A 12,792-nucleotide genomic window follows, 5' to 3' on the forward strand; every position below is an offset into this window, starting at 1 on the left:
TGGTGGAAGCCAATGGTGCCATTAGTTGCCAATGGTGCATGCATCAATAAGCATTGACACACATACATATACATTCTTGGGGCAGAAATAGACGTGCATTTGCATGAATTGATTGGAAACTCATGGTTTCAGATGCACCAGCTCGAGGTGAACAAGGTAAGTTACGTATTGAGAACAACTCTTGGTAAAGGAATACTTCTACTATACTTCTTCTTCTTTTCATTGTGCATACAAGAGAAGAGGTTCAAGTCGAGTTGATTACCTCGAAATACAAGGTGTAGTTTTAGAGGGACATTAGGGTCATAGATACGAACCCATTGACCTGCCTAAAAATAACTCAAACTTGTACATTTCAAAAGTTGAATAAGACAAACGAGATTTTCTTTCTAAGTAGCGATAGCGAAGAATATCTATATATTCGTAAGACAATGACAATTGGTATCCTAATGAATGGACAAAGGAAACGTATAAAAAAATAACTGCAATGGCATTTGTCTTTGTGTTTTTTCTGATTTTCATCATCATTTCACTGAAATGAAAATAAAAATAGAGTGCTAATGGTAATAATGGCGTGATAAAAGTAATAAGATGATAAAGCTGATCCTTATGATATGGGAACAATGATGGCAATTGACGGGGAAGATAAAGCTTCTTAAGCTGTCCGTTCAAGCTAATTCTGGATTTTCCATCGAATGCTGTAGCGATGCTATGATGTTTTGTGACGTTTCTTTGCCTTTTTCTATTACAGAGTCATAAATCCAATATAGGTAGATGACGACAAACACACACCGGGGAAAGGAGTGAAAGGATGGATGGTGTGTGAACGAGAGACCGAGCATACGATGCCATGAAAAATTGAAGAGTTACTTCGAATCTCATGCTGCTTTTTTCTATCATTAGAACAAAAAAAAATTAGTAGTAAAAATTATAACAATAATAGTACTATTAATCCCATTCAACATTATTATCAATTAGTGGTGGATAATAGTAGTATAAGCTTCAGGTTGGGACCATTAACGAACAATAAAAAAAAAGTTTACGTTCCGATAGATAAACTTAAGATTTTATTCATCCAGGTTTTGGTGGGGTGGTTGTTGATAGTAACTTTGATATTTCATGAATTGATAATTCTGTTGTGAAGGATGGTTATGCATTGGTGCGGGAGGAATTGCGTACATTGAATGCTGTTGAGATGGACCTTGCCCATGACTCTGAATTAATCCCTGGCCTTGTGATGGGTGTGCTCCTTGAACCTGCCCCGGTTGGCGGTAGAAAGGACCCGACGAAATTGAAGGCTTAGTGGATGAAGGAGGAGTCACCGAATGACTTTGTGAGCCTTGTAAATTCCCCTGGTACTGGGGTTGGATATTACTTTGTTGTGGTTGCTGCTGCTGTTGCTGCCGTTGCTGTTGCTGCCGTTGCTGTTGCTGTTTCTGTTGCGACTGTTGTTGCGGCTGCTGATGCTGTTTAGGGACCATTATGGAATTGTGGTTCATGTTTGGAGATCCAGGACTGTTGTGATGGCCCGGCATGAACTGAGCCAACTGCATCCGCAACTGTTCATTTTCCTGTTGCAGCAGACTGTTCTTGCGTTCCAAATGTTTGATGTACTCATGAGATTTTGACAAAATTTGAACCTTGTTGACTTTCGAAGGTGGAGCCAACCCTTCTAGCGATTCCACAGGAATAGAGTTATCGTCACACCATCGAAGTGTCGGTACCGAGTTTCTCAAAAACTGGAAATGAGTGTTAATGTTGTTCCGATACTTTTTCTCACTATCGTTATGACCCGAGGAGGTGTTCCCCGAATGGTTCACAGCAGCACCACCACCACCAGAAACCGTGGGAGCCAATGGAGTCATTAACGCACCGTGGTTCGTAAATCCTGGGATCGCAGGGAGCACGGGAAGCCCAGTCACTGCAGCGTTAAACACAGCGTTCGGGTTGTTTCCAACGCCAGTATTGGCGTTGGGCCCTGAGGCTTTTGTCACCTTATATGTATTCTGCGGCAGATTGGAAAAGGGAACACCAGCAGCGGTGTTGTTGTTCTGGTTGCTGTAGGTATTTGGATGCTGCTGCTGCTGCTGCTGCTGCTGCTGAACAGAAGCCAATTGATCGCTGTTCATCAATGCATTAGAAGAGGACACCAAAGGACTCAATTGGCTTCCTGGTCCTGGAACAGATCCTGATACATGTCCGGGTACTTGATCGTCCGTCCTTTTATCGTTTGCGTATGCATAATCAGACAAAGGCATGGCGCAAAAAAAAAACAAAAAGAAACAAAAATAAGAAAATGCGACTCGTGCAGATTAGTGCAGGACACGCGTAGAAAAAAAAACGTAAAATGAATAAAACAGATCGATGCTAATTCTCACTCAGAAAATGAGAAAATTTCGCAGAAAAAAGTCCAAAATAGAGAGAAGTCCAAGTAAAACCTAAGATGATCGTTTATCCGGCCGTTTTGCTCGTGCGTTATTCAAAATAGGTCTGGTCTGGCCAAATCAGATCAGATCAATATTTCCTAAAAATTGTGCCTGTACTTGTGTCGTTTTAGCTTTTCCGTTGCAATGCAAAGGCTGATTCTAATATAAATCTTGTCAGTACACCCTGTAAAAAGACAGAGAGCTGGGATTTTTCCGAATAAAGCAAAAAAATGTGAAAAAAAAGGAAGGAAAGGCTCTAATTAAAAGCAACAGAAGAGCAAAAGAAAGATGCAGAATTTTTTGTTTGTTTAGTGCAGTAATGAGGACTTGCCCGTCTGATATTTTCAGATTTTCCTTCACCAAGATTTTCCTTCTGAATCGGATCTTGTTGCACGGTAAAATCAAACACCAAAAAAAAAAAAAATAGCAGGTAAAAACAGATGTAAGGTTTGATTTCCAAATAGCAGTTCAGATACCTTTTTCCTTTTTTTGCGGAGGTAGGTTGCTATATCTTTTGCCTATTTTCTGTCAAATAAGGAAAAACCTAAACCGAAGAAATAAAATCAAAAAAAAAAGATAGTAAAGTAAGAAAAGGGTTTTTGTTTTTCGGTGTGAGCAGTTTGAAAAGCGTAAACTCTATGGGTGTGGCTAATATTTTGTTTAACTTTTATCAACTAGTAAAACTCTGTCTTGTGAGTGTTTCGCCAGTAGTAATCGTCAGCTAGGTTATATCTTGTATCCGTGACTTTTGATTTGAACCTTTTTTTTTGCTATCAATAGAAGCTAAGAAAGACAGAAAATGTCCGAAAGCGTAGTAGGACAAAAAAAAAAGTGTACAAAATCTAAAAAAAGCTTCTTTTCCTTAGAAACAAGAGCTGAGAAGGTACCAATAAGACACGCTTGACCAAGAAAATAACTTTGAGTGTCGAACTAAAAATCAGTTTTGATTTTATATGGCTGGTCGAGTGGACAATGAAACGTAATTTCCAATGCACTTTTTATTCGGTTTTTTCTTTATTATCTGATGTAATGTTTATTCGTAAAAGTTAAGAATGAATGAATGGATGCTAATGCGCGTTTGAAAAAAAAAAAGGCACTGGTTGCAATTGGGTTTCTATGTGGGTTACGTTCTTCGCCTTTTTGTATGAATAATGGGCTGATCCAAATTACGCAAATTGACGTGTTATGTTTGTTTGCACGAGTTTGCTTTTTTTCTTATTTTGCTCGTTTTGTTTCTCACACGTCGTTGTACGTAGATTTCTGAGATGTTCCAGTGGTTTCTCTCGAACAAAAAAAAAGCTACCCAAAAAAGCTGGAAAGGAGAATCTCTCTCAGTTCTCTTTGTAGGGAAATTTTCTGATCAACGATAGAGATGTTCACACCGACAGATCCCCGCAGAAAGGGAGGTGGAGTATGCAGACAAACAAAGCACAAAAAAAAGATCTGGAAGGAATTTTATTTTCGATTTTCCTAGTGCGGTTGTATTTCTTATCGGTGCGTCATGCACGTTTTCTTCTGTGCAAGAACCCTTGTTACACGAAGGGAGGCTAGTTCCGCTCTACCTCGCAGTAAACAAAAAACGTCAATCCAGTTCAAATCGAACACAGTTAGCCAAGCCAAGAAGCCAAACCAAGACTGAGAAAAAGTGTGGTTCACAAAGAAAGGGATGTGATTCGGTAGGGTTTACGTCACCCGCAAAAGATGGCTTAGTCTGTTTTTTTTTTTTTTTTGTTTTTCACGCAGACCAACTTTCCTCAAAACCTATCTCTAAGCCTGAAACGGAGCAGAAAAAGTTGTATTTCTAATTGACTAGCTAGCGGTAGAACACTGAATGTTTGCGTTGTGCTCCTTCCTTTTGCTTGAATTGACAGGACAAAAGGGAAGACAAGAAGAGGTACGCTTTGACACTGTGAGGGTTCTCTCAGATAAATGATTGACTTCAAATAAGCGCGCAATTTTGGTCATTCACCAGCGATACAAGAAACCAAGCTCAAAAATGACCTGCGTCTTTGTTACACTTCATCTTTTTTATATGTGAGGTAATATTACGGGAATCACCGATCATTGTGATCGTAATCTGCTGCAGACGCACGCACGGGCAAATCGTTACATACTGATGAACCAATGTGATGTCAGCATTCAGTGAAATTTTTCTTGAAAATTTTGAATTTCCCTTCTGAACTCCGGGCTTTAAGTGCAGCAAAGAGCGAATGCGAATGCCGACAGGTTGCTTGATAGTGGCGTCATATATGGCTAAGTCACTGTTCTCTGCGGATGATTTGATTAACGTCTGACTGACTTTCAAGTAAGAATGATGGCGGTGCACCCCTTCTGACATGCCGTATGTGCTTGGGAAGCTTGAGAAAGCTGAGCGAAGGAGCAAGGCACTGGTCTGTTCCTTGTTTTTGGGAGATGTGTTAAATAGCGGTTTATGATTATATATACGGTCCACGTGACTCACTCGAGCGGTGTTTTTTTTACGCAGGGATTTCCGCAGGAATTTCCATTTGGCATTCTGAACTGGTCTTGCATGAAACTTGTAAGACAGAATGAGGAAGTAATTAGTTGCATAACAAGAGTTGTGCTTGGTCTTCTCTTATCTTGCCATTTCCTAAACGGTTTTGCCCGAATGTACAGTCTTTTTTCTTATCCATGAGACTCGTCATGAGAGTGGGATCTTCAAGTTGGAACCTGCAATAGTCTTGTATTATCTGTCATGATGACTCAAGCCTGGCGATTACCAGGCAACCGCGGTGTGCCTTCTCAGGTTACCAGCGTCACGTCATAAACTGGTGCTAATCTCCGAACATGTATAACCCGGACTTTATATACTTTCTCCGGGTAACTTTATCTAAAATTAAAAACCCTTCATTGTAACTGGGATTACCCTCCCTTCTCGGAACAATTTTTTTTTTTTTTCTTTCTTATTCCTTCCCACCTTTTCGTTTTCCACATCCTTTTCCCAATCAAAGTTGTTTGAAAGTTTTGAAAATTACCATTCAGTAACAATTATAATTAATACTCACAATTGCCACTGTTTTTTTTTTGGTTTTGGTTTTGCTTGAACTGGGAACCATAGGTCTTTCAAGATCGGTATCTTTTCCACAACTATAACTTCGGAAGTGTTTAAAAAGGTTCTGGGTACTGGTTACACATTTGTTCACTCACACAAAAGTTTAAGAAACCGAAACAGCATAATACCCATAATAATAACAATATCAAAATGTCTTCTTTAAAGCGTATTACTAAAGAACTTAATGATTTGGGAAGGTATGATACTAGACTACTTTTTTTTATTTTACTTCTACTAGGAGTGTCAAGGTTTTGTTCTATGTTTTGATATGGTGAGGACTTACCCTTTGTAAGAAGGTTGTTCCCTAATTTTTTTTTTTGCCACGGTTTAAAAGAAGGACCGGCTCTGTTTTGATCCCTCATCCATCGAACTATGGAAATGACAGCTTTTTGACCTCTGTTAATCCCACTTTTTCTCTTTTACTAACATTCTATTGGAAAAAATCGCATTTCCCTCTTTTTTCCCTCCAGAGACCCCCCAACTTCATGCTCTGCTGGTCCAGTAGGTGATGATGTATATCACTGGCAAGCCTCTATCATGGGTCCTCCAGATTCCCCATATGCAGGCGGTGTTTTCTTCCTATCAATCCATTTCCCAACAGATTACCCCTTCAAACCACCAAAGATCTCTTTCACCACTAAGATCTACCACCCAAATATCAACGCTAATGGTAACATCTGTCTAGATATCCTAAAAGATCAATGGTCTCCAGCTTTAACTATCTCTAAGGTCTTGTTGTCCATTTGTTCTCTTCTAACAGACGCTAACCCTGATGATCCTTTGGTCCCTGAAATCGCTCATTTGTATAAGACCGATAGAGCTAAGTACGAGGCTACTGCTAGAGAATGGACTAAGAAGTATGCTATTTGAAAGAAATATAACAAAAAAAAAAGAAGAATGAACCGAAGAAAAGAATACTACAAAAGGACAGGGTTCGGCGGAAAGTAATATCATCTTAATCCGACTAAAAAAATACTCAAACCTTCCACCATTGTATATCCTACCCCTTTTTGTTATCGGTACTTTCAACTCACATCGTTTTGGACTTCTTCTGACACAATTCTCAACTTCAAGCTTTCAAGGTTTAAAGTATTAGAAAGAATAGTATATATATTAACGCACCAATTTTCTTTATATTATATTGTGTATGTGCTCATGGTACATGTAGGTATATATACCGTATAATTTTGATATATTTCATTTCCATTAGACGACTGTTTCCGACAGGTAAGCTAGAACCATTGGTTATAATTATACAAGATTTTTCAAGACTTTTCAAGACTGGTTTTTGTCCACAGACATTGGTTTCTGAATGTGCCAATTTGGTCACAATTATAGAAATGGAGAGACATACGCCTGATCATTCTAGCTAGTGAAAATCAATTTATCAATGCTTACCTAGGTACTAAAAACCTACCACAACTAGTCCTATATATATAGATACAACTGGGTAGAGCTGTTGGATACTCAACTCTTGTATGTTAAGGCTAAGCGCCGCTGAAACGAATAAGCCGTATGACTGTCCCAATATCACTTTATACGTTTTGATGTTTTTTGACATTTCGTGAATTTTGGAAAACACAGACAATCGGTGCAACTGATGGACAAACAAGATTCGGACCATACACTCAAAAGTCGTGCCGTTTACAGCTTGTATCAGTAAAACGAGAGGCAAGCGAGCTGGTAGTGAAGGAATTGATTCAGAATTTTCCTTCAAAACTACTCTTTATTTACTCTAGTGGTTCTTTCTGCGGAAAAAGTTGACTGTCCATGATTACAAGTTACCAGCGGTCCGATGCCGCCGCAATACTTCGAACCATCCAGAAGTTATTCGCAGATGATGTATTTAAAAAGCACCTCAATCCGAGTCAGTTACTTTTATTGAAGTACTTGTTGAGTCTACCAGACCAAGAATCAAAGACACTTATATGGGATGCGTTTCTCTCCGGCAAGTTGGAACTATTTGTAGAACTGAATACAACTCTTAATGCAACTTCCGACAAAGGTGCCACTAATGATTTGGTAGCGGCTACCAGATTACCATCATTATCAACACAACAACAACCTCAAGCTAGTTCTGGACTCTCGAGAACTGGCACTCCTTTACATGATTCGACTGATAACCAAAGTGTTGACGATGACGACAGTGATATGATCGATTTGGAACAATTGAAGGCCCAGCTAGATGGACTGGATTTTATAGGAAATTTATCTATGAAAGTCAGGTACGTTGTATGGGAACATGGACTCACTCTCCTTGAGCCAGAAACATCCTCAGAATACCTTCTACTTGACACGGATAATGATAGCGCTGTAATAGAGGATGGAAGTAATAATACTCTTATAGATCAAAGTGCGGTTCCCAACTCTTCCACGCTTCCTACAAATGACACAGCACCCTTGACTATGAAAGAAGTGAGCAAGAATAGCGAAAACAAAGAAGGCTCTGATGAAGATGATAACTATGATGAAGATGATGATGACGACGACGAGGATAATTACGATGATGCTGAAGAAGATCCTCAAAAGATAGAAAAAAATGATACAGAAAATGGAAAAATCTCTCATCCTAATGATCTTGATGAGAAACCCAAAGTGTCAGATGAAACTGAATCGCCAATTTACGAGCAACTTGATAACGGACTCATAAGACTGCATTTCATCATCTCAAAGGAAACTTTGAACGAACTTCCATCTGTAAATACCTACGATATCATCGGTAACTTTCACAAAATATATCATCTCTTTGACAATGATAAAGAGACCACTATGAGGCGTTTAAAACTTCAGGAAAATGATCAAATGCTAGAAAGCTCAAGGAAAAGGTCTCACGAACAGATTGAAGACGAAGAAGAGGATGACTCAGGGAACCCTAGCATATCTCATCATAAGTCTGCGGCAGATAAGAAGATCAATACTAAGACTAAAGCAGATATCCAAATGGACCTCGGTGTCGTAAATCTGTCATTAAGGCATTTGCTCAAATCGGTACAGGAAAATAAAAGTAAGCTAGATATTTCAGATTACGAACTTAAACATTTATTAATGGATGTTAGAATGAACAGATCTAAATGGGCTTCTGAAGATAAAATTGGACAAGAAGAATTATACGATGCATGCGAGAAGGTGGTACTGGAACTCAGAAATTTCACAGAGCATTCTACTGCATTTCTTAACAAAGTCAGCAAGAGAGAAGCTCCAAACTATTACCAAATAATTAAAAAACCAATGGATTTGAACACTGTGCTGAAGAAGCTCAAAACTTTTCAGTATAAATCTAAACATGAGTTTGTTGATGATATTATGTTAATATGGAGAAACTGCCTCACGTATAACTCGGATCCTAAGCATTTCTTGAGAGCCCATGCAATTGCGATGCAGAAGAAATCTCAACAACTAGTACCACTAATACCAGATATAACAATCCGTGATAGAGCGCAAGTTGAAAAAGAACTAGAAGATATAGACGCCGAGAGCAACATTAAAGACGATGAAGAGGATGCTGGTTCAGGTCGTAAGGGTATTCAGAGACGTGGTGTTCAAAAGGTTATTGACGATGAAGAAGAAGAAATGGAAGAGAACCATCCTGGAGGTAAAAAAACACGAGCAACTGATGCTGAACGGAATCAACAACAATCCACCAATAAAACAGTAAGCAGTGACAAAACACCTTCCACTAACGAAGCTGAACAAACGCCAGAAGTTGGCATAGTTTCTGCAGAGGGGAGAGGCTCCAAAGTGGCTCAATCTTCGACTAATAACGAATCTACTGAACCAGCAGTTGAAAGTAAAGCAGTGTCAACTGTTGAAAAAAACCAAGAACATGAGGATGCAGAAGAAGAGGAAGAGGAAGAGGATGAAGATGAAGAAGATAATGCCGCTGGAATGATGCTTCTTGAACGAGATGACGATAAGGACGATCTGGAATTGTCCACATGGAAAACACTTACAGCCAAAGCCCGTGCTGAAATTTGTTTGAAAAGATCACAATTGTTCAACGAACACAAAATTAATTCCGAATCTGATGCCCTCTTGAAAAATCCTTCTAAATTAAAGAATTTTGATCAGTTCTTCGAGGAGTATAAGCAACAGAAAGAAGCAGAATTTGCAAGACAAAAATTACAAGAACAGTCAATGATGAAAAACGGTTTTGGGGCAATAATGAACCAAGCAGATAGCAGTGTATCGAATTTTTCTGACACGAACGTTAAATCACAAGATGCCGAAAGTTCCTTGACTAAAGAATCGAATGAAATCACTCTCGAAGATTCTTCGTTATTGACAGAGTACAACATCACTAATTATATCCCGGACTTGGCATATACAGGTATTGGGAAAGAACAATTAGATAAAGCTGAGGAAGCTATGGTTCAAAAAATTATGAAGGAAGGAAAAGTAATGAAGAGCTCTTTGTTGAATACTGTCGATAAGGGGTTGAGTCCAAAAATGAACACGAATATCCAGTTGATACATGAGATTAGGCATATATGTCATAAAATTTCTTTGATTAGAGCACTACAAAATCCAAATAAACCCAAAAATTCACAACAACCGCTAAGGTTCAAAGAATTCATAATTGATGACTCCTTAGACCTGGATCCAATTTCCCAGCTCAATTCACATGACTATAAAAATGATGAGAAATTGATCAATCGCGTATTACATCGTAATGTTTCTAAGATAACCATGTCAAATGGTTTTGAGAGTACAGAACCTCTCGCGTTAAGCATGCTTACAGAGATCACAACAGATTATTTATCTAATCTCATCAAAACCATCAAACTTCACCATGAAACGCATTCTTCGAATAAAAGAAAACCAGCGGAAGCTCTAACCATGGCATTGTTAGAAAATGGTATAAATAAACCAGATGATTTGTATTCTTATATGGAAAATGAGTTCGGAAAAAAGACTAGAAAACTCGAAGATTTGAAGGTTAAATTAAGCTCTTTCTTAAAGGATTTGTTACGGCCGACTTTACAAGATATAAGTGAAAGAAACTTTGAGGATGAATCGCAGAGTTTCCTTACAGGTGACTTTTCATCAGAGGTCACTGGTGAAGATTTCTTTGGTTTCAGAGAATTAGGACTTGACAAAGAGTTTGGTGAGTTGGCTAATAATGTCCCACTTCAATTGCTCACTTTCCAATTCAACGGAAAAGATACTGATATCCAAGTCAAGGCTAAAGTTATCCAACCAGAAGAATTTGAGGATGTCATATACAAAAAACTCAACAAAGAAAATGTACAATCTGACTCGTACTCTAAACTTATACAGCCACTATTGCAGAGTGCCGTTGATCGCTGTTCAGCTTACTATACCAAGCTTGCAAGGAGTAAGAATGCAGACCAAGTGCCTAAGAATTACGAGAGTCCATTATTTCCTTTACTTGAAGACGAAGAATTCCCTAAAGTGAAAGGTGCTAATAGACCGAGACTTCCTCCAACGGGTAAAATTAGTACAAACTACAAGAAGAAACATGTCTCAGAATTATATACTTTGCCTGAAGAGGAAGAGCCCCAAGTGAAAGTTGAAGTCTCTGAAGATACCGCCTCGAAACCCACCGATGGAATCTTCAAATCTCCAGCGACAGTCGACGATAATGGATTTTACGTTGAGGAAACTCCACTCTCATCATTCAGTTTAAGTTTACCAGGGATTCCTGATACGTAGGAACACAGACCAGCGAATATCTTGTAGCTCTTAGAGTTATATACAGAAATAATACAAGAGTATTAAAAAACGTCTATAAAAGTTCCTTTTTTTAGCATAACGATCTTAATATTAATGTCAACATAGTAAAAGGGTACCAGTAGCCAGTACTGATTTACTTCCCTAATATACTTGGAAGTACAAGGCCAAATAACAGTAATACTCAGTTTTGCTCCTCTACAACCTCTTCTAGAATTTCCACCTCTATGTCTGGGTATCCAATATCACGGAAAGCTTCCATCAACTTATCTTTGAGCTCTTGCGCTGTCCCGCCTTTATAAGGAGATTCTATCTCATCAGTAGCAAATATATCCGGAACTAGACCAGTGCTTTTCTCGGGTAAAGAGTTGCTTGATGTCTCATCCGTTTGATTAACTGTCATTGAGTCAAAATATACCATGTTATGAATCGGCAATTCATTTAAAAGGGAGGCATCATTATTCACCTTCCCAATCGCTTCCGAGGCTGAATTCAATTCCAAGTCAATTAAAAATAGCAGATTTCCCGTTTCATCTACTACAGGCGCTCTCCATAGAAATAGATCACCAGGTTTGATCGATTTCCCGGTGGGTGATTGTATAAAGTCCGAACCAATCAATTTCTTAAGACTAGATATGAAGTCTCCAATAAACCTTTCTTCTACTGTGAGCTCAAAGAGGGTAGTTTGAGAATCCAGTGGTTCAGCAGCGTGATACATCAATTGACGCCTATCCTTCGCACTATTTTTAGGTTTTAATAGGTATATGCCATGATCAAGTACAGTAGCCGAATACCTGTTGAATATATCAAGGGCAGGACTCAATTTGCTGCCGCTTCTATGGCATATTATGTTGTGTTCAGATAATTGACCAAGCAACGGATTGAATGAGCTAAGTTCACATAACTGTGGTAGAAACAGTCTCAATTGGTACTTGCAGGATTGTATTTCTCTAACTTCAAGATGGAAAGGCCTCGATAGTGGACGTTTAGGGCAGATGTATTGTATTTCTACCTCTCTTGGTTTATGTGTAAGATCACAAGTGCAACCATCTACCAAAGTTTCGCTAAGATACACTCTACCAGTTTTACTCTTAGCAAAGTGATAATCAATAGTTGAGTTGTAGTTAGATGAGTTCCCTAAAAGGTACGTTTCGCCAAAATAACCTTTTTGCACAACAGTCCTCGTCTCACCAGAGGATATAATATAAGTCCAGTAAGAAATAGGCACTGTATTCATTTCAATAGGGTTTGGAGCCAAGATCGCATTAACCATGTTAACTGCTTCAATGAGAGCTCCTTCAGAATTAAAAGTATCTTCTTCATGATGTTGAATCAACGACGAAGTGTTCCTTTGGTAACACAAAACATCGGACCCTTCGTAGGGGCGGAAAAGCCGTCCTTCTTGGAGCAATGTCTCATTATCTATTACACTTAGGAACTCTTGCTCATCAACGTATTTTAGCGAATAAGGCGTAGAGCTATATGGATTGAATGCTGAGACACCTGAATAAATCCATGAGATAGCAAACACCACCGACGTAACTGGTAAAAATATCATATAAGGCGGCAGATACACTAGCTACAATCAACCTCTGACGAATTGAC

General features: G+C 38.8%; 4 protein-coding genes across 4 annotated transcripts; 2 read left to right on the forward strand and 2 right to left on the reverse strand.

Annotated features, from left to right (window-relative positions):
* Window positions 1–1,064: 1,064 nt before the first annotated feature.
* On the reverse strand, window positions 1,065–2,255 carry KLLA0_E12541g (uncharacterized protein; the record flags this gene model as incomplete). Its single annotated transcript, XM_454514.1, has 1 exon — window positions 1,065–2,255. The coding sequence occupies one exon, from the start codon at window positions 2,253–2,255 to the stop codon at window positions 1,065–1,067; it is 1,191 nt and encodes a 396-aa protein (XP_454514.1).
* A 3,391-nt stretch (window positions 2,256–5,646) lies between these two features.
* Window positions 5,647–6,366, forward strand: KLLA0_E12563g (uncharacterized protein; the record flags this gene model as incomplete). Its single annotated transcript, XM_454516.1, has 2 exons — window positions 5,647–5,693; window positions 5,967–6,366. The coding sequence occupies 2 exons, from the start codon at window positions 5,647–5,649 to the stop codon at window positions 6,364–6,366; spliced, it is 447 nt and encodes a 148-aa protein (XP_454516.1).
* Window positions 6,367–7,266: 900 nt separating this feature from the next.
* SPT7 (SAGA histone acetyltransferase complex subunit SPT7) lies at window positions 7,267–11,169 on the forward strand (the record flags this gene model as incomplete). Its single annotated transcript, XM_454517.1, has 1 exon — window positions 7,267–11,169. One exon carries the CDS (start codon window positions 7,267–7,269, stop codon window positions 11,167–11,169), a length of 3,903 nt encoding a protein of 1,300 aa, XP_454517.1.
* A 202-nt stretch (window positions 11,170–11,371) lies between these two features.
* YOS9 (Yos9p) lies at window positions 11,372–12,745 on the reverse strand (the record flags this gene model as incomplete). Its single annotated transcript, XM_454518.1, has 1 exon — window positions 11,372–12,745. One exon carries the CDS (start codon window positions 12,743–12,745, stop codon window positions 11,372–11,374), a length of 1,374 nt encoding a protein of 457 aa, XP_454518.1.
* Between the last annotated feature and the right edge of the window lie 47 nt (window positions 12,746–12,792).

This window comes from Kluyveromyces lactis, assembly GCF_000002515.2.
Source record: "Kluyveromyces lactis strain NRRL Y-1140 chromosome E complete sequence".
Taxonomy (NCBI): domain Eukaryota; kingdom Fungi; phylum Ascomycota; class Saccharomycetes; order Saccharomycetales; family Saccharomycetaceae; genus Kluyveromyces; species Kluyveromyces lactis.